At 43.0% G+C, this 21,562-nt stretch overlaps 1 protein-coding gene across 8 annotated transcripts in view; it reads left to right on the top strand.

The window, feature by feature from the left end:
- TRERF1 (transcriptional regulating factor 1) overlaps positions 1-20,391 on the top strand; it is a 143,019-nt gene extending 122,628 nt beyond the window's left edge. For 5 of the 8 annotated variants that reach the window (XM_077813824.1, XM_077813819.1, XM_077813823.1 and 2 more), the window contains 7 exons: positions 4,968-5,043; positions 10,225-10,313; positions 13,268-13,381; positions 14,169-14,369; positions 14,829-15,037; positions 16,400-16,477; positions 16,564-20,391. In XM_077813824.1, coding sequence (XP_077669950.1) covers positions 4,968-5,043; positions 10,225-10,313; positions 13,268-13,381; positions 14,169-14,369; positions 14,829-15,037; positions 16,400-16,477; positions 16,564-16,885 — 1,089 coding nt within the window. In that variant the 3' untranslated portion in view covers positions 16,886-20,391. The remainder of the gene's footprint in view (positions 1-4,967; positions 5,044-10,224; positions 10,314-13,267; positions 13,382-14,168; positions 14,370-14,828; positions 15,038-16,399; positions 16,478-16,563) is intronic. The other 3 variants (XM_077813825.1, XM_077813822.1, XM_077813820.1) reach the window with 1 other exon arrangement.
- The last annotated feature ends 1,171 nt before the right edge of the window (positions 20,392-21,562 follow it).

Below are 21,562 nucleotides of genomic sequence, written 5' to 3'. Positions count from 1 at the left end.
GCAAGCCAGCCATTAAGACCCCTCCAGGGGCGGGAGAGCACCACAGACCTCCGGATAAGTAATCCTGGGGCAGATTGCAATCGCGCCATCGGGCGCCCAAACTCTCCCCCCGGACGTCAAGATGTTATTCCACAGTACGGGGTCGACGTTCCCCATCTTATGACCAACGCCATTTGCCCATCTGTGACTAGATGTCGGTCCCGGTCGCCGGCTCCGTGGGACCGCTCCCGCTTGTATTACCAGTCTTCGCAACACCGTTCTCCCCAATGCTGATCTCCCCGGCACCGGGACTGCTCCCCCCGGAATAGCCACTGCTTGCTTACACCTGGTTAGCATTCACCTGTAGCCACGACCAGCAAGCAAACCCAGGCGTTGATGGCTCCTCCCTGGTCACCAGAGAGTGGTTCCCCTGATGCGGAGGTCCAGTTCAGCCCATTGCCCCGGTCTTAGCAACAGGATTGGGCACTGGAAACTGTTCCGTCATCCACAGCACCGCAGTGGCTGCAAGGCCACTGGCTAACGCAGTGGCCATATTGGGAGGCATGGGGCGTTCTGGTGATGATGATGCCCCCTTTGCAGCATGCATCAATGGTCACATCGGAGCAGGGATCTGGGGCCTCGCCGGGCCCGGTACCGGAAGTTCACTCAGAAGTTGGGATGGACATCTTTGTGCCCACCCCCAAACCTCCCTCTCCAGCGGCGGCCGATCCCCCAGCGCCTCCGCCTGCAGCCAGGGCCTCTTCCTCTTCTCCAGATGAGGCGGTCGCAGGACCTTCCAGGGCCAGCCCCCCCAGATGACTTTAAAGAGCACCAAGCCCTTCTCAGGCAGGTGGCCAAGAACTTTGGGGCTGGAAGTGCAAGAGATGGCTGAGCAGGAGGACACCCTGTTCAGTGTCCTCTCGGCCTCCACACCCTCTTGGGTCATCCTGCACACGACGGGGTCCTCAAGATCGCCACATCACTGTGGCAGACTCCATCCTGCCCACCTCTTAAAGGGGCTGAGAAAAAATATTTTGTGCCGGCCAAGGGTTTCAAGTACTGTTATATGCATCCACCTCCGGACTCACTGGTTGTGTCTGCTGTCAATGAAAAGGACAAGCAGGTCCCCACTGCCGCTACTCCCAAGAATAAAGAAGCCAAAAAACTTGATTTATTTGGCAGAAAAATTTATTCAACGGCCAGCCTATGCTTCCAGGTGGTGAACAATCAGGCCCTGCTGGGCTGATACAATTTTAACTTCTGGGAGAACCTCCAGAAGTTCCAGGACTCCCTTCCTCAGGCTCAGGAGTTTGGTACCTTGGTAGAGGAAGGTTCCGCAGCAGCCAGATGCTCCCTGAAAATGGCATGGGACTCAGTGGCGAGGGTGGTCACATCAGCAGTGGTCATGCGACGCAGCTCCTGGCTCCAAGTGGTGGGCCTCTCCCAGGAGATGCAGGCCTCAATTCAGGACCTCCCCTTCAACAGTGTTGGGCTCATCTCTGATCAAACTGACGTCAGACTTCCCGGGCTGAAGAACACTAAGGCTACCCTTCGCTTGTTGGGCATACATATCCCACAGTCAGCCAGAAAGCCATTCTGGCCTCCGCTGCCATCGAGGCTTCGGCAAGCCTGGCAGGGACCTACAAGGAGAAGGGACCCTGGGTTTAGCCATTGCCGCCCTTCTTCCTTTCGCTCGCCAATCCAGCTCGGACCCACTAAGAACCTGGGGGGGCAAAAGCGATCATTTTGAGGGTGAGCTCAAGAGCAACTCCCAGTCAGCCAGTCGATTTCTGCCCATCCTTTCCTCAACCATCTTTCCCCCTACCGCTTGGCCTGGTCATGGGTTACCTCAGACTGCTGGGTCCTGGACATAGTAGCTCAGGGCTATAGCCTGCAGTTTCTGGATACACCTCCTTCCCAACCCCCTGCTTCCCTGTCCCTCTTCAGGGACCCCTCTCAAGAGCAGCTCCTGGTTCAGGAGATCAACAAGCTCCTGTAGTTGGGGGCTGTGGAGGTCGTTCCTCAGGACATGGAAGGAAGAGGATTCTGCTCCCGTTACTTCCAAATCCCAAAGGCCCAGGGGGGCCTCAGACCCATCCTGGATCTGCATGGCCTCAACAAGTCTCAAGAAGTTGAAGTTCTGCATGGTCTCCGTAGCCTCCAACAGGTAGGACAGTGTCAAGTCCTCTGTCCTGTGTCAAGAGGCACTCGGTCTCTGGGACATTTCTGTGCAGAACGCCATCTACCTGGTGGCTGCTCACTTACCTGGAACCAGAAACGTTCTGGCAGATCGCCTCAGCAGGACCTTCTCCTCTTGCCACGAGTGGTTCCTCCATCCGGAGGTGGTCGACCTGATCTTCCGACTGTGGAGGGACCTGTTTGCGTCCAGGCAGAACAGGAAGTGCCAGGTGTTCTGCTCTCTATACGGCAGGGACAAGGGTTCCCTGTTGGATGCCTTTCTGACCCCATGGTTGGTAGTGCTGATGTACGCCTTTCTGCCTTATCCAAAGAGTCCTGATAAAGGTGAAGCAAGACAGGGCGTGGGTCATGCTCATAGCCCCAGTGTGGCCATGCTGCTGAGTCTTTCGGTGGCCGACCCGCTGCAGGTACCTCTCCATCCAGATCTGCTGTCCCAGAATCGCAGCCATCTGCTGCACCCGAACCTGCACCTGACGGCATGGCTGCTCCATGGCTGAGCACGGACAAGCGGGACTGCTCCGCGCAGTCCAAGAGGTCCTGCTGGGCAGCAGAAAGCCCTCCACCAGGGCTACCGTTGTGGCAAAGTGGAAGCGTTTCTCATGTTGGACCTCGGACAAGCACATACGTCCTGAAGAGGCCTCGTTGCAGGTCATTCTGGACTATTTGCTGCACTTAAAGCTGTCTTTGGTCAAGATGCACCTGGCGGCTGTTTCTGCGTTCCACCCTCCGCTTCAGGGCAGGTCTGTCTTTGCCCATCCCATAACGGCACGATTCCTGAAAGGTCTAGCAGGCCTGTACCTGCACATCTGTGACCCGGTTCCCCCAGGGGATCTGAATCTGTTGCTCTCGAAGCTCATGGGCCTCCGTTTGAACCCCTAGCTTCCTGCTCGCTCCTGCTCCTTTTCTGGAAAGTGTCCTTCCTGGTTGCCATAACATGGGCTTGGCGGGTGTCCGAGATCAGGGCGTTCATGTTGGAGCTACCCTCTATGGTCTTCTACAAGGACAAGGTCCAGCTGCGCCTGCATCCAGCTTTTCTTCCCAAGATTGTGTCCCAGTTCCACATGGGCTAGGACATCTACTTACCGGTCCTGTCTGAAGCCTCATGCATCAGATAAGCGTAGGCTACACACATTGGACATCAGACGGGCACTGGCCTTCTACATCAGTACAACACAGTCGTTTCGTAAGTCAACGCAGTTGTTCATCGCTGTTGCGGACAGGATGAAGGGCTGCCCAGTGTCAGCCCAGAGAATTTCGTCTTGGATCATGGGGTGTATCCGCCAGTGCTATGAGCTGGCGAAAGTGGCCTCGCCAGCGATCGTGACGTCTCATTCCACTAGAGTGCAGGCGTCTTCGGCGGCCTACGAGGCACAGGTCCCAAATCAAGAGATCTGTTGGGCCGCCACCGGGTCGTCTGTCCGTACGTCCGCGTCGCGCTATGCACTGACCCAGCAGGCGAGAGACGACGCAGAGCTGTGCTACAGGCTGCACGCCCGTGATCGCCAAGCCCATCTCCATTGATACTGCGTGCGAATCGCCTAGAATGGAATCGACACGAGCAAGCACTTGAAGAAGAAAAAACAGTTACCCGCCTTTCGTAACTGTTCTGTGAGATGTGTTGCTCCTGTCCGTTCCATGACCCGCCATCCTGCCCCTCTGTCGGAGTTGTTGGCAAGAAGGAACTGAGAGGGCGTGGGCCGGCAGTGCCTAATATACTGCTGCATGGGCACAGCATGCTAGAAGGCACGACAGCTGGCCCTATGGGTACCGCTAAGGCAGAAATCTCCGACAACCGCACATGTGGGCCCGCGCACCTAGCATGGAATGGATGTGACCAGCACATCTCGAAGAACAACAGTTACGAAAGGTAGGTAACTGGCTTTTTTTGTTTTGGTTTTTTTTTTTATGAAATGGCTTTAGATTTTGCAACACAAAAGAACTTTCCTGATAGATTGGCAGTGATGCCATGAACCTGCCCTGTAATCATTGTTAATAAATTAAATCTCAAGGCAGGGCCTTTCTAGAAGTTTCTTATACTCCTTGGATGACTAATGTCACTTAGTCCTTGGCTTTGTGTATTTTAATACCATACAAGGCATGCTCCTGTGCTAACATTACCCAAGGTTTCTCCTCGTTTTAATGGAAAGACCCACAGGACTCAGTCTTCTTCCAGCTCCTGTGAAACCTTATTAAATCTGTGTTTAAATGTCCAGAATTGTAGTGTGTTATTGCTTGCTGTTCTCGTGTGGATAATTCATTTAAAGAGTGGAACTTTTCGGGGATGGTGGTGTTATAGTAGCATCCAAAGGGCTGTACAAACAAATAGAAAGATAAAGTCCCTCTCCAAATAACTTACCATCTAATTTAAGGCAAGATGCAACCAGTGAAGATAACAACGAGGAGGAGGAAATGGGGAAGGGAAGGTGAGGGGAACTGTAGAACATCACTTGGTTGCATAGGTTAGTTTTATGCACAACTGCGTGTTCCAAGTAAAGGATATTTATTTTTGTTTTTTTAAAAATAAATAATATCCTCTAACACTGGCCGCACATCAGCCTGGCCACCTTTAGTTGATTAGTTGGGGGTGACTTCTTGTAGGGGATGAAGCATAAGTAGGTCTTGGAGAGTAATTTGGTGATGATTTTTAGTATAAGGATGTGGAAAATTAACCCAATTGATACTGAATCCAGTCCCATACTGTAATACTTGTTAAGCTTATTGTGTTCACATTTATACACAGTAAATAACTGAGGGTTTTTTTATTCTGTTCTTCTGTGTTTGTTTTGTAGGTTGCCCTGGAAATGCTGCTGTTGAGGAAGCCAGTAAGATTGAAGTGTCATCCTTTGGCAAATTACCATTATGCTGGTAGGTTTCTAAACAATCTGTATGTGTGAATTTACATTTATAAAAGAGCACAGAGTAAGTGCACATAATTTTGCGTAAAATTAAAACTACAGGCTGCCTGATACTTTTATTCTTTCCCTTTGTTTAGAGTAACAGAGATTTTTCCTCTCTGGCATCATTTCTGGTCAGGTTTTTGTAACCAGACAGTACTTGGCTACATTAATACTACTTTGCTTTGTTTCATGTCATGCAAAAAAAGATGAAACAAACCATGTTAATTTGGTATATTAACCTGTAAACTACGCTGGTCTGTAAAATAAAGTTTCTAAATAAAGAGTTGATGCTACAAAAAACATCTGGTAGCACCTCAAACTATCATCTCCTGTAACTAAAAGGGAAAATTCTTATAATAATGGAGAGATGAATCTTCAGATTGTAAGAATACTCTTCCTTGTTTTTTGTGGGGTTTTGGTACATCACTATTCTTAATAGATATTTGTAATAATTTAGGCTAATTTCTGCCATTAATTCAGATCCAAAACTGATCGAAATTCTTGGCATTTGTGTTAAAGATCTAGCTTGCTGTGTACCTTGGGGCTGGTGCCTTAGCCTCTTTATACCAAAGTGTCATCATTGTACAATCTTACCTTCCTCGTATAGATGTTGTGATGCTTAAATATTTGTACATTTATGGTCATTGCATGAAAAGTGCAAAGTTTAGCTTAGAGTATAACTCTTGCAAGTGTTTTCACAGTTACTGAATGCAAAATCATTGTTTGCATAGATCTAGCCTAAAACAAACAAATCTAGCTCTTCTACTTAACAAACATAATGGGAGTCTCCTCTTGTTCATAGTTTGAAAATACTTTGTGAAACATATACCCTGGCCAGCTATTTAGATGTATGTGCTGTTACTAAAGATTACAGGATAAGGACGATAGGTGAGGGCAGGTCCCTTCTCACCCCACCACCTCACATCCTGTGTCTATCAACTGTCCCTGCAAAACCAACCCAGGTTCTATAGCAAGATTTCTTGTCTAAGCCTAGCCATTGTCTCCAGCTTGCACTCAAAAGGAAACAATCGAGGAATCTCCTGATGCTTGGATAATCAAAATGTACAAGGCCAAATTCTGGCTTCCAGTCAGAGCCCATTGTGCTACCTAGGAAGTGCAGATGAGCCCAGTTTTGTCTGGCGACCCAGGGGGGAATTCACATGGTGGGGGGGGGGGTTCTCTGCTGGTATAATGTTTGCAGCTTGGCACATGTGCCAGCTGCCATCCCAAAATAGGGGCATGAAGAATGCATCCGATGAAGTGAGCTGTAACTCACGAAAGCTTATGCTCAAATAAATTGGTTAGTCTCTAAGGTGCCACTAGTACTCCTTTTCTTTTTGTGAATACAGGCTAACACGGCTGCTACTCTGAAAGCTATACTATGGTGATCCTCCACTGGTGTAACTTGGAGCAATCCCTAGGTTGCTCTAAAACACCAGGGAAGACTCATACCGTCGCAATTTATCAGGCAGCTCCATGATTCCCATGCCACTCCCCTTGGCCAAATGGAGCTTAGATGCAGGGGCAAGTCTAGTCCACAGTTTCTCTCCTTTTAAGGATAAAGTAACAACTTGAAATTCACTATGGAAGTACATGTGCAGCCTTAATAAGATTAGGTACTAAAAAGACACTGTGCCTGCATGTGGGTCTTCTGTTTGGATGAAACGCGTGGTAGGTGCTTTTCCTGAGCAATTCCTTCGAGTGGAAGATTCTCTCTTCCACCAAGAGAAAACCAATTGTCATTCCCACAGAAGACTGAAGAGAAAATTGTCAATGATTTTTTCTTGCAGAAGAGATACTTCTATTGCAAGAAAAGCCCCTACTCTGTTACTTGGTTACTGCAAGTGATGTGTGCAGCCCTGGCCTCTGGTCACCTAATGTTGTTCGGATCTGTATTTAGCCAATAAGAGTGAAATAAAGATCAGAACCTAGAGGAGAGATTTTGGCAAGGGGTTAAAGGCTGGGAAATGCTAGATTTTAAGAATTCATTTTCATTCAAACATATTTCCATCATTTTCTGCAAGTGGTTCACAATGACAAAGGCAACACAAGAGGAGGCTCTTGCTTTCTTCGCATATCTCACAAGATAGAATTCCAGTAAATGCTAATACCTGTCAACTAGCACTACAGCTGTGGGCATCAGAGTACCCTGTTGTTTGCCAGGTGGGGTGAAGAGACCAGAATTTCTCAAGCAGACCCTAAAGAAACCTGAACCTTACTCAGAACACTACATGATAAATTATAATCTCTCCAATCCAGGTTTAAACCCCATTAAAATACAAAAAGCCAAAGTACAAAACTGCTCTCTGAAGTTCTTCAATGCAATATACAGTTGTATCTCATATTGACGATCCCTTTCTAGCTATTTACAGGGTTTACGTGGTAATTTATTTGGTGATTATGGTCAGTCAGCTGCTCTAGGCATATGGGATTTGTTATTGCAGGAAAATAATCTAACTGCAAGAATTAGTTGAATTCAAACTTTATATGTTTAGTGGCATTTGGATGAATAATTTGTATGGTTTGGTCCATCCCCCCAAAAATATAAATTTCATTTATCACCGCTCCTTGGTGCATATGTATCCATTAAAGCAGAGCTAGATCAAAACAGAACACAATGCTGACTCATGAGAATGCAAACAATTCCCCAAATATGAGATAGTCCTAATCCCCCCTCAAAATACATTTCAGGCAAAAGAATGAGTGGGTAAGTGGGCTTTGAATTGTACTTTGAAAGTCAGCACACTCAGACATCATCAGGCTAATGAGGGAAGGAAATTTGAAATTTTAGGGCTCCTCACTCATCCACCATTAGCAATTGCACTCCAGTTTGTTTATTTTAGAGACAGCTGTCAGAATGTGACATTCAGAAAGAGGTGGTCTCTAAAATAACCTGGACCCAAAACAAAAGCTCTGTTATAGTCCTTTGGGCTGCACCAGGATTTTGTTTGTTGGGCCTTGGAACGTCTCAGCTCTGCAGTGCTCTCAGTTTAGGAATACGTAAGAGAGACAGACCACGTGAAACAGCAGTGTGCTCCTATCAGTCTATAAACATCCAATACATATGGCACTTTTTTGTATGTAGGCCGTGTACCATGTTACATGTTCCTCATCCTACGCCTATAGTGGGCCTGAACTGGCCCATTGAAATGATTGAGTCAGACCCAGTGCTCCCCTCCTCCCACCCCATTTTGCAGAAGAGATTACTGTCAGTTAATCAGTGCAGTAACAGTCTCAGTATGGCAAATACAGTGGAAGATAGGATGAATTGCTGAAATATAAAGACCTGCTTTAAAAACTGATCCGTATTCCAAGGTCTCAGTTCTGTCTTACTGCATTGCAGATCCCCCTATACACACTCTCTGTGTTTCCCACGGCCAGCAAGTACAAAGTCAGTTTCCCAGCAACCAGAGTTAAAAACAGCTTTTCTCCTGTTACTTTTCCTACAGAGGTTTTATCCTAGTTAATTAGGCTGCTTTAATTAATCCTAATATTCATATTAGGGCCCCTGCTGATAACACCACAACTTCCAGGAAACCATACAAAGCTGGAATCCCCTTAGGTGTACAGTAAATTAACCCTCGGTTCATTGTAATAATTCATAAGAAAAGAAGAGACAAACGAAGTCGTTTGCTGAAGCTCATGCCTCCGCATCTTTTTTTGAAAGCGTTAAAGATGTACAATTTTGAGAAAAAGCTACAGTTTGAGTCATAACACACAGCTGTTTTCATACCAAAAATCTCAAAAGATGAATAAAAAATAACTAAACTTCACTACATTCCACTGAGATAAAAGTATTGTTCCCATTTTAACCGATTAAGATAGTGAGGCACAGAAGGGTGGAGTAGTAAATTTGCACAAGACCCGATCAGGTAAACAAGCAAAGAGACCTAGAGAGACTGGAGTGATGAGCTGCTCAAGGGGAGAATTAGGTGTATATGAAGTTTATGCAAATAGGGGAAGATACTAAGTAGTAGAGATCCAGAATTGGAGAAACGGCTGCATACAAAGCAGTGAGTCAGAAGACAACCCTGAGGGGATAACAGAACAATGAATGAAACTCACCCTGTGAGGTCAGTCCCATTCTACAAGGGCCATACAAAAAGATTTCATCTAAAGGTAGATAGAAATTGCTAATATTGCTCTCTCTCTGATATGAGAAGTGCCTTCAGAGAACAAGAGGATAAATATCACTGAAGAGAAGCTAAATGTTCTCTGTCTTCACAACAGAAGATATTGGGGGGATAGGTGTCCTAGGCCTACTCTTTTCAGTTAATAAAATTGAGGCACCGTTTCTTTGATTAAGAATGTCAAAAGGGAGGTGCAGGAGCAAATTAATAAGTATAGGATGAAATTGAAAAGCAATAAAAACTGAAAGTTGGTAAAAGAATATACATTTTTACACAAGGCATAATTAGCCCATGGAGCTCAGTGCCACAGGATGGCAGAAAGAACTTAGTAGGACTCAGAAAAGGGTGAGGCATATATATATATGGATAATGAGAAGATCCACAGTTCTATTACACAGGATTTTTAAAAGTGCTAAAAACCCTGACGTTTTGGAGCATAAACCAAGCACTAACAGAATTGGGAAGCAATGTCAGACACATGGTCAGTTTATCCCACAACTGTCCTCTATAAGGTTTCTTGCTCCTTCTTCTGAAACATTTAGTGCTGTCTACTTGCAGACAGAATATTGGCCTGATCCAGGAGAGCAGCTCCTGTGTTCCTCCTGTTTGACTAATACCCACTAGGGATTTCAGTGAGAGCACCAACTCGCTTTGAGTCGTCCACACCAGATTTCAGTACTGATTTTCAGAAATGAAGATTTTTTTTTTCCTGGGCAGTCAATCTGGCAAATAATAATAATACTTGGCACCTTCCATCCAAGCATCTCAAAGCACTTTTCAGTCTCTGCCAGACTCCTATGAAATAGTTAAGTACCATCCCCATTTTGGAGATGGAAGGGACTGAATCACAGAGAAGCAACTTGTCCAGGGTCTCGCAATGAATTTGTTTTATAGCAAGGATTACAAGCAAGCAGTCCCGACTCCCAGTCCCCTGCCCTAACAGACAGACTATCGTACGAACAAAGATGGAGGCTGGCAATTGGAGGACAAGTTGTTTATAATTATTTCATTTGTTTTAGGATCTGACATGTGGACACCTCTAGAAAGAAGGCTGTTTAACAAAGCATTATCCACTTACAGCAAAGATTTTATTTTTGTACAGAAAATGGTAAGGAGGCTTCTGTTTTGGTGTTTGCCATTTATAATCTTTTGTTCTTTATTTGCCACATTCAGTTTGAATCTGTCCTCCTGCTCTTCACCCCTCAGTGATAGACTGACTCACTGCAATCACAGAACCAATGGAAGTTAAAGAGATTGCATAATGAAATATATATATATTGTGTGTGTGTGTGTGTGTGTGTGTGTGTATATAGTGTGGGTGTATGTCTATATATGCATGCATGTGCTGCACCAATAGAAGGTTAGAAATTTAGTTACTTTTTAAAGTAACAATAAACTCTAGTGTGCATTCTCAAAGTGTGTTTTTAAAACCCAAATCTGTCCACGTAACTCTCCAAAGCCTGAACAGACCAGCACAAGACAAAAATAAATGGCGGAAACTGGTTGACACCCTACACACCTGAGGGTGTGGGAGGAGAAAGAAAACTCAGGCATAACACAAAGGATTTTCATTGGGCTATCAAAAAATACCTTTCCAGCCTCATCAAATTTTAGTCCATTGGGGACTAGACTGGGTCTGAGGGGGCTGATACTTCAAGGTGTGGAGAGAGCTCTTGGCACCTTAGATTGGACCTGTGATTCTGTGTCAGACAATTATACAAGTTTCATGTGACATTGAGGTAGTGTCTCTTGGTATAGTAGCTTTCTTGGATCAGATCATGAAAATATGGCACCAGGTCACAGTGGTGGTGAAACACCCCACTTAGTATCAGAGAGATAATAAAGGCAGTATTTTTCTGGGGCATGTTTTTGGTATTCCACCCCCAAAGAAGGAAAGATGGGAAGCTGGCATCTCTCTGGGGGCAGAGCTCAGGTATCTCAATTATCATTTTCCATACTCAAAATGTTTGGGTTTGTGTAAGTTAAACTTTAATTCAGGTTTCGTGGCTTTTTAATGGTTGTTTTGTATAGAGGAAGTGTTGTGTATTGTGGTTACACGACCACAATATTCTTCTGAGGATTTTTACCCCGTCAGTTACTGCTGTGTACCATCAGTCAACACTGATAGAGCCCTGTGCGGATAGAAAAATGTGCAGATCAGATGTGGATACAAAAATTGTCTACCTGTTACACCAGTAAAATAAAAAACAGCAGGATCTTATTAAAGGGGAAAAGGCAAAATGCCACATTTATTGCGAATACAGAAAGAAGCATAGTAAGCAGTTAGTTATAGCTGTAACATTCCATTCAGTTTCATATTTATTCACACATTCATTCATACACACACACACACAGGTTCTGTAAGGTTGTTATCATAGTTACCAGCCTTATAGTTGCTCGTGCCAAGTGCTGGCCAGGTGGCCTGGACACGAGGAGGGAGCAGGGCCTTGTCAGATGCTCATCTGATGCTCCTGGAAGTTGGTTTGCAGAATCAGACCCCAAAGTTCTCACTTTCTAGAGTCCTTTTTATAGGAATTTATTCCTATGCCAGTCTATGGGAATTGCTTCATCCTGCTGTTGCTGAATCAATCAGCAGATGGCACGTTCCTGATGGCTCCGTGCTGCCAGATGCTATCTTGTTCTTGAGGCTGTTGGGTGGATTCCAGTCTGCCCTCCAGGGGTCCTCTGGTTGTTTCCACTTGACGCCTTCTTCGGCCGTTGGACACTGGATTCTTAGGCTGGCACCTACCTGATCATTCATTTATTATCCACACCAAGCATCCATCCACATACATTCTTTATCTCTATTTTAATCACACTTGTTAACAAAGCGAGATAAATACAACAAAAGGGCGGGGAGTCTCTGTGTGCTGTTTCTGTTGTTACAAAGTATCGCTTTGAGTCTCTATGTGAGCAGTTGTTACAAAGTATTGCTTTGAGAACAGACTCTGTCTTGGGATGTACTAACACAATTAGCAGCTTGCAAGTTTCACACAGAAAGGGAGAGAAACAGTAAAAACAAGAGACCAAAAACCAAGAGACCTCTTAATTAGTAATACCCTGGAATTTAAACTATGGGGAATCAAACTCATTTGTGATTTTAATACAGAACTTTATTAATATGATCCAACATAACATACCCTCTCCCTTTCCCCTCTTCTTCCACACCTCTCCCCCACACTCACACCGCCCTCGGCCAGGCCAGTGTGGAGCCCAGCCAGGGAGCCCAGGCAGCCCTGGGGAGACCCAGCAGACCCTCCACCTGCCCATAGTTGGGGGCGGGCTGAGAGCATCGCCCAGTCGTGTCCCCACGCTCCCCACCCAGCTGAAGGCAGGTGGAGGGTCTGCGGCTCTGGGCTGGATCCTCACAGCTGCCAGCGCGGCTCTCCCCAACCCAGCTCCAGCAGGGGCGGGGTACGTGTGCCTCAAATCCTCAGCCCAGCCACTGTAAGAGCCGGGCAGGCAGCTGTGAGGAGCCACAGCGCAGACCCTCTGCCTGCCCTGGGTGGGGAGCCTGGGGGGTAGGGTCATGTGCTGCGGGGGCTGCTCAGGCTCCCTGTCCAGGGCAGGTAGAGGGTCCACCGCGGCTCCCCCCAGCAGCCCGCCTGGCTCTTATGGCCGGGATGCAGCTTCGAGCCCTGGCTGGAGCTGAGTCGGGGAGAGCCATGCTGGCAGCTGGGAGCCTAGGTCCCTCCACCTGTTCTGGTGAGTCTGTGCTGCACTCCATAGCCCTGTGCACATACAAAATTTGTATCCGCATTCGAGCTGCTATCCACAAAAATGGCCCACAGATATAAAGTGGATACCCATGGATTTGCAGGTTTCTAAACACCATAGTGGGTTTTTTTGTCTGGGAATATCTTACAGGAATGTTCACAAAGCAACTACATTGAAACTCAGATTTGTAGTTTTATCTTGGACTGCAGAAATGAAAAAAGATGGGGCTGTCAGAAATTGAATCTGTTATCTTTATTATTTTCGTTTTTCATAGACAAGTAAAAACAAAACAGCCTTTTTAACATTTTGTTGTTGGAATATTTGTATTGTCGCTTGACACTATAGGTTAAGTCTAAGACAGTTGCACAGTGTGTGGAATACTACTATACCTGGAAGAAAATCATGCATCTGGGACGGAAACACAGAACACGTCTAGCAGAAATAAGAGATGACTGCCTGGTGAGCTTTAAAAAATCAACATAAAACTAACCCCTACAAAAATTCAGTGTGTGCATGTGTGGAAGGGGGCGGGGCATGCAGTGCAGTTTCATTCATCTTTCTAGTGGTGAAAACTGAAATGTATTCATGGTACAAGCATTTCTACCACTGTATATCAAATTCTGGTCTAGACACATGTATGTCCTATGTATGCTTCTGCTGCTGGTAGTACTGTAACAGAAAAATATGTGCACGCTTTTCTAGATGCATACGTGTGTGTATGTGGATATACTGAGAATTACAGTAGCAATTCTATACATATAAAAAGTTGGATAGTTACTACTGTAGATGATTAGCCTATGTCTTTGGAAAGGTAATTTTCCTACACTGGCAAGAAAGTCTGAGTTTGCATGCGAGTTCAGTGCCACAGTTATTTGAGCATTCTTAAAGTAGACTCTGTTTTTAGCAGGTAATTTTGCTTGCGTGCATGTGTGTGTACATGTTATATATTGCCACCCAGATCAATATGAAGCATGGCATGCTGGGGTATGTAGACACCACAGCTTTATAATAAAGATGAGGACAGTTTTGTGTCATATTACAGAACTCTGTGCAGCTATGGATAGATGATCATTTTGTTATGAATAAGACATGAAAAGTTCTCCATTGTGGGACAAATAAAAATGTTAAACCAAGAACCCTGAAGGAAGAGACTGATGCTATGTTTCAGAACTGTCGCTAGTTTTATGCCTTTCTTTTATTTTTGGATCAAATTTTTAGTTTTTCTTAAATTTAATTTTAATTTCAGACAAGTGGGGAAGAGGAAGATTTAGAGGATGAGGAGGAGATGGAAGAAGAAAGAAAATATGTAAAAGAAGAGGAAAGTGAAATGCAGAAGTCTCCTGAACCACCGCCTATAGCTCTTGGTGCACCCGTAGACCTGCCGCCCCTTCAAAGTCTCACGTTTTCCGCAGCCTCTTTTATCTGTGAAATGCCAAACTGTGGTGCTGTAGGTGTATTTGATATCTTTAAAGCATAAGGGGAGCAGTATTATGGTGGACTCAAGAGACTAGGGTTCTGTTTTTGGCCTTGCCACTGATTTGCTGGGCAAGTCATTTCACCTCTCTGTCTCTTAGACTTCCCATCTATAAAATAGGGATAAAATACTTAGCCCCTTTGTAAAGTACTGTGAGATGTATGGTTGAAAAGCTCCATATAAGATCTAGGTATTTTTATATATTAGAAGGATAATATAATGAAATAACTGGGAATGCCACTCATTATGGTCCATTTCTGTTTCTATAATGAGTAAATCTTTAACTTCAACCAGGTATAATTGAGAACAGAATTGGCTAAATGTGTTTTTTATATTATTAACCAGTGCAGTTGTCTCTATAGCAATATAATGTAAATTAAATGTATTTCTCTTTCTGAGTTGCTGGTCTAATGGAATTTTTTTTCCCCTCAGGTGTTCAGCTCCAGACAAGCACTAAATGGCCATGCTCGAATTCATGGTGGTACAAACCAGGTGACAAAACCACGATGCACTGTTCCAGGTACAAAGCAAAAATCTGGCACGCAGAGTGGATACTGCTCCGTCAAGAGCTCCCCTGCCCACAGCACAACAAGTGGCGAGACGGACCCAACGACAATTTTTCCTTGTAAAGAGTGTGGCAAGTAAGGGACTATATCTGTCTGTAGTAGTACAGAAAGTTTATCTGCTCATGTTCCAAAGAAATAGAACTTCAACAAGTTTCTAGTAATTATTTATTTTCCCATGGTTGCCTCAAAGGAGTTTTAGTTTCCTTTGACATGTTGTGACATTTTCCTTCCTCCATCCACCAAAAAAAAAACCATTGGAATGCGCCCACAAGCCACCTACCCAAATCTGTTTTGAGAAACTGCTTTGGATATCATTTGAGAGTTTGGGACAGTTTGCCTACTGCATTCAGTCTCTCTTTCAATTTCTTGGTAGTCACTATGCAAGAGTTATACTTCCTGGTTCCAGCAGAGGGAGGCAGATAACCCTAGCATTTTTGTTGATGATAACAAAGTCTCCTCATTTGGATTTTGTTTCCAGGAGGCGTAAAACACTCAGTTGGATCAACTGATATAGTTTCTGTTCAGCTGATGTGGTATTCTGGACATCTGAAGTGTTGAAAATGTAATACATAAAATCAATACAGCCACATCAAGTGACCTGGCTACGTCTGTTCCTGCTCACAAGGGTTGAAGTCTTAAAAGCCACTTTCATGAAAGTGTCACGTAAAGCAGACATTTTGGGTGCAGATACTGTTTTCAAAATTGCGAAGTCTGATGCTATTCCAGGATAAACCAGCTGAGCAGCTTAATAGTGTCAAGGTCTCTACTCTAAGTAGTTGGGTTTTGAAATGTTAGGATTTCAATTCTGTATTCTGTGGCAGTCTTCACAGAACTCTTCCCTTCAGCAAAAGTCAACCATGATTTTGGGAAACCTGACTGATGATTGTTATGTGTTGGGAGTTGGCAGTGCTGCAGTAGATTGATGTGATATCCTAGGAAGGGGTAGCTAAAAAGCATAAATTAACCCTTCCAAAAGATAGGGAGGAAGGGGGCTCCAGTGGTTAGGGCACTAGCCGGGGACTCCCAAAACTTGGATTCAGTTTCCTATTCCACAACTTTCAGAGTAGCAGCCATGTTAGTCTGTATTCACAAAAAGAAAAGGAGGACTTGTGGCACCTTAGAGACTAACAAATTTATTTGAGAATAAGCTTTTGTGAGCTATAGCTCAGTTCATCTTCCTATGTGACTGTGAGCAAATCACTTAGGGTGGGATTTACAGAGGTATTTAGGTGCCTAAATACTTTGTGAATCCCACCTTAGTCTCTCTCTGCCTCAGTTTTCACATCTGTAAAATGGGGATATTAGCACTCCCTTACCTGATAGGGGTGTTTGGAGGATAAGTGCATTGACAGTTGTGAGGCACTCAGTAACAGCAGCAATTGGGTTCATATAAATGTTTAAATGAAGAGAGCATACAATTGTCTATATTATTATTAGATTGCAGAAACCTGATAATCGCTCCCTGAAATCCTCCAAGTTGTACATAGATTTCTCTTCACCATCATCTCTTTCAAGGCAAGAAAGCAAAGCACATCATTGTATTTTTCAGTAGAGGCAAAAGGATGTCCTCTGAAATGTTCTTTCTTTTCTTGAAATTTTAGGGTGTTTTTCAAAATCAAAAGTCGCAACGCTCATATGAAGACTCACAGGCAACAGGAAGAACAGCAAAGGCAGAAGGCTCAGAAAGCCGCTGTTGCAGCAGAAATGGCAGCCACTATTGCAAGAACTACTGGGCCAGTTGGACATGGTGTGATCCCTCTGGATCATTTGAGTTTGATTAAACAGGTTGAGCATGTAGATGACCTTGAAGATGATGTTGTTCAGGAGTTAGGAGATGTCATGGAAGGGACTGAAGTCATGGATGCTGACCTCTTGTTGGATGAAGAAGATGCAGATTTACTTCAGGATGATGCAGAGTTGTAAATGTAGAGTTGTCACATGCAGACAGCTACTGAAAACATCCTGAATGTATCAGTCAAGAAACCTGGACAACCTGTTTATTTCCCATTGATTTTAAACTACCTGTTTAAAAATGGTAATTCGTTTATCCAGGTCTAGGGAAAAGATATGCTTCCCACCCATTTTTTTAATCAGTTTGTTTGTTGGGGAAAAATAAATAATTGGCACAAATATTCTTATAAGGTGTTTTATCTGGGTTCTGCTTCACTGAGATTATTCAAAACCACAAATATAACAGAGAAATTCATGTTTCTATTTCCATTTCCTTCCAAACCTTCTATGGGAGGAACTTTAATCTTTAACTCTTCAGAATTTTCTTATTCTCAGTTCAGTCTAACCTGGACAGTTTCATTTTACACATCTCACTTTGGTCCTATTTACCAGGAAGGAGCTATTGTTGTGCACTTCTGACTGGATTAATTGCCTGCAATGGACCTTGTAGTGTTTTTCTGATAGTACCTCATATTTGTTGGAGATGCTGACTTGATGTGTTCTTCTGTTTTGCATTCTTGTTGTATCTGGAACAAAAAGAAATCTGACTAAATATGAAATAATTACAAGAGTGACTAGCCTCCATTCAACAGAACACTGCTCAACCTGTACCTGTTAGTCTGCTTGCGAAAGATATTGTTTATACTGTACATTTTAGAGCTTCCATTTTAATAGGATTCAAAAGAGAGAGATCCACTGGTTTCTGAATGACCCAGTCTGAGAATTGAATATGATTCTATAGTGGTTTACTTCAGTTAAAGTGTGGCAAAAACTCATCCTCTAACTGGAACACTGGATTAGGAGCTGTGCCTTTGTAATTGGACAGCACTGGAGATACCTTCTATTGTGACAATAAATCACACTGTTCAGTAGCCATCCCAGAGGTTTTAGAGGTTTTGTACAATTGAGCAGTGCAGAAGCATATTCCAGAAGACAATAAATGCTAAGAGACATTCTTTCCCCCAAGACAGAACCGGGGGAGGGATGTTGTTGGTATATCTACTCTCTTTCAAAAGAACACTTCTGGAAATTTAAACAGATACTTTTTTTTTAATCCTTCCTGGCCTGAAATATTCTTGTGCTGTTTTTGAGTATTCACTTGCCTTTACATCAAACTCAGATTTTTATGTATTCAGTGTGACATTTATCCAGCAAAGTTGGGAAAATGCTTACATTAACTCCCCCCCCCCCCTTTTTTTTTTTTTTTTCCCCTTTGGACAAGATCTGCACACAAGATCTCTCTAACCTAATCTGTATTGACCTTGGTTTGGTACATTCTCCACAGATACACAGTACTGGAGTCCTAGAGTTGCACCTAAACCACGTGCAGAATTAGACCGTGTTTGGGTGCATGACTTTTCATTACTAAGTAGCAGTTTGTGAGCTCTTCTTGAAATAAAATGCTGTAAATGTTTTAGAGGCTTCACTGATAACACTGATGCTCTCGTGAATCCTGTGAATCCTGCGTAGGAGAACAATATTGCAAATTTTATAACACTTTTGTATGTAAATCATTTCAGATCTTCCCCATTCCTTCTATTTTTTTTTTTTTTACAATAAGAATATTTCATTCATTTGCCACAATATCTGACAATTTGTGGAGTCACAAAATGTAGTCTTAACCAGATCAAGCAAGATGTTGAGCCTGGTTCTCCACAGTCTTCCCCTTGTACAAAATGAGTACAAAATGGGGGTAGAATACTGTCAAATAGTGTTTCTTCACTCACCATAGACAGGTGTAAATGACTACGAAAGATGCAAAGCCAGTGAGAATCAGGACCCATGTCTACACAGGATTATTACTTGAGTAAAGAGACCATTTTTGTGTCAAAGCCAAACATACAAGGCAAAATCCTCAAGTTCTTAGAGTCAAATGCTCTACTAATCAAGAATGACCCTTGTAGGTAAGTTGAAACCACTCATCATTTTCAAGTTGCAAGCTTCCTGTGAATTCTTTTGTTGGTGGGTGGAGTTTCTTTCCCCTCTTTCTGTGGAACAACAGATGGTTCCACCCACTATGCCTGTGAATCTCAGGAGATCTGACAGAAGGCCTATGTGCCTGCACTTCCAGTTGGCTCTCTGCCACGCCCTGGAACATGACTCCTATACTCTGGGCAGTCCACAGAAGTTTACTCTTGTGAGTGGAGTCTACAGACATTTAAGTATTTGCAGGATCAGGGCCTTTGTATGCAGTAACTTGCATTGGAGTTTGTGGGCTTAAGGTGGAAAGACTTGACTAGAGCCCATCCCCTCCCCTCCCCTCCAAATCTATGGAGCTTTGAATCCTAAGGGCTCCTTTGTGAGGGGACTTCTTCAGTACAATTGGAGAGAAAGTGGAAGTATGCTGTGAAAGTGGCACCCCTCGTATGTTGGTAGAAGGAGTCTGCATATGGAGAGTCTTGAAGGGACAATCCTGCCGAACTCAGGCAAAACTTTCATTGCAGTCAGTGGGAGTTTTGCCTGAAGAAGAATTTGAGTAAAAATATTGTAGAAATTTTTGGATTTGACCCCCACAGAAGCAATTTAAAAAAAAAAAAAAAGTGTGTTCCTTCTAACTAAAGGTTAGCCAGATGTCTGTGTTAAATCCACATAACTATTCCCTAGATCTTCAAGATGAAACAGGCATACTTTTAATTTTACACCCATGAAAATGATAAAAATTAGTTGAAAATAACCAAAGAGATTGTGTTTAAAGAAAGAAGGCAGATTCCTGAAATAGTATTAAATAAGTTAGGCCTCAAACACTGACTCCATATTCTTAAAATGTTGCACAATCTGATGTTGTTCAGATGCTGTTCTGCCTACATGTGTCTAAATGTGGTTTAGTTTTATTTCAGAAAAGTTATTTTCTTGCTAATAGTTGCTGATGCAAAACTATGTATTATGGGATGGTTTCACTATTGGATTTAGTTCTTTGGTAAAGTCTGTACATAGAAAGAAAATCAATATATTTTATGGAAAAAATCATCTTATTTTCAAATATATTTAACTGATATATTTTATTAGAAGGTTTGTAAATATTTTAGGAGCTCCAGTGTAAAAATATATATTTACTTTTGGGTGGGAAAGCAATGGAAATAAAAACTACATATTTAATGTAGTTTGTGATCTCTTCCAGATATAGCTTCATATTATTAGCATCTGACTTGCATGCAATTTAATTTCAGGATGTAACTTATTCAGATTTGCACTAGGATGGCTTAATTTCACAATTTAATATTTGTTTTGGTTTTTCTGATGTTTTTTGTTTGGATTCCATATACTTGGTACATATCAAAAAGCACTATGTATAGACAATTCAGTTCTGTTTCTTTTGTAACAAGTAATTGTTGTATTTGTAAATCTAAGGGTTTTATGTAACAGTTTGCCAAAAAGAGGACAGTATTTTCTAGTGAATTTTATACTTTTGATAAAATGTAGTTTGTTGGGTTTTGCTACCGTGATGAAAATTTCTTTTAAATAAATTAATCTGTTAAAAATTGGGGGGTTGACAACAAAGTTATATATATGTAATAATACACATAGAATTACTTTATAGATGATTTTTCAAAGAGCATTTCTTAATTCTGCTATATGGCACTGGTGAGGCCTCAGCTGGAGTACCGTGTCCATTTCTGTGTCCCACGCTTTAGGAAAGATGTGGACAAATGGGAGGGAGTCCAGAGGAGAGGAACAAAAAATGATAAAAGGTTTAGAAAACCTGACCTGTGAGGAAAGGTTACAAAAACTGGACATGTTTAGTCTTGAGAAAAGAAGACTATGGGGGGAGGGTGACCTGATAAATCTTTAAAAAATATTAAGGGCTGTTATAAAAAGGACTGTGATCAATTGTTCTCCATGTCCACTGAAGGTAGGACAGAAAGTAATGGGCTTAATCTGCAGCAGGGGAGATTTAGGTTAGATATTAGGAAAAACTTTCTAACTACGAGGGTAATTAAGCTCTGGAACTAGGGTATCCCCATCAAAGGTTTTTTAAAACATATTGGTAAGCACCTGTCAGGGATGGTCTAGGTTTACTTGGTCCTTCCACAGTGTAGATGGCTGGACTTGATGGTCCCTTCCAGACCTACATTTCTAAGATTCTGTGATTCTATATCTGGTAACTAGGATTCCAAAATCATTCCAGTAAAAAGTGTGTTGTTTTCCCCCCGCCCCTTCCCATATACAGCGTTAACATTTTTGGCATAGTTGGTCACAGTAAAAAGTATTACATCAATATGTTCAGAAAGAGAGAGAAGATTATTTCATCTTTTAAATTTCTAAGGTGCCATAACCCTAAAACGAACAATAGTGTATTTAATCTTGTTTTGGAAACATATCTGTCAAATAAATAGCTGAACAACTCTGTCCTTTCCTTCATCTGGTATAGTCTTGTCTCAGAGTTTCTGCTGCTGATATATGCTTGCTTGGATATTTTGGAATGTTCTACAACTAGAATCCAAATCCAGAAAGAGCTTCCCTTTCTTCCTTTCTTACTCCCTTGAAAATTCCCTGTCAAGGGTCCTAAAACTGCATTCCTTATGCGTCTGAAACTCCCCTAGACGCTGGTGTAAGTTTTGGGTGTACAAAAAATACAGAAGCCATATTATATTATTGGTAGGTAGTACTTGTTAATATATTACTATATATTATTTTTTCTGGAAATGATGG

The sequence above is a fragment of the Eretmochelys imbricata genome, chromosome 3, assembly GCF_965152235.1.
Source record: "Eretmochelys imbricata isolate rEreImb1 chromosome 3, rEreImb1.hap1, whole genome shotgun sequence".
Classification (NCBI taxonomy): Eukaryota; Metazoa; Chordata; order Testudines; family Cheloniidae; genus Eretmochelys; species Eretmochelys imbricata.
This window is presented reverse-complemented; position numbering and strand designations above follow the sequence as displayed.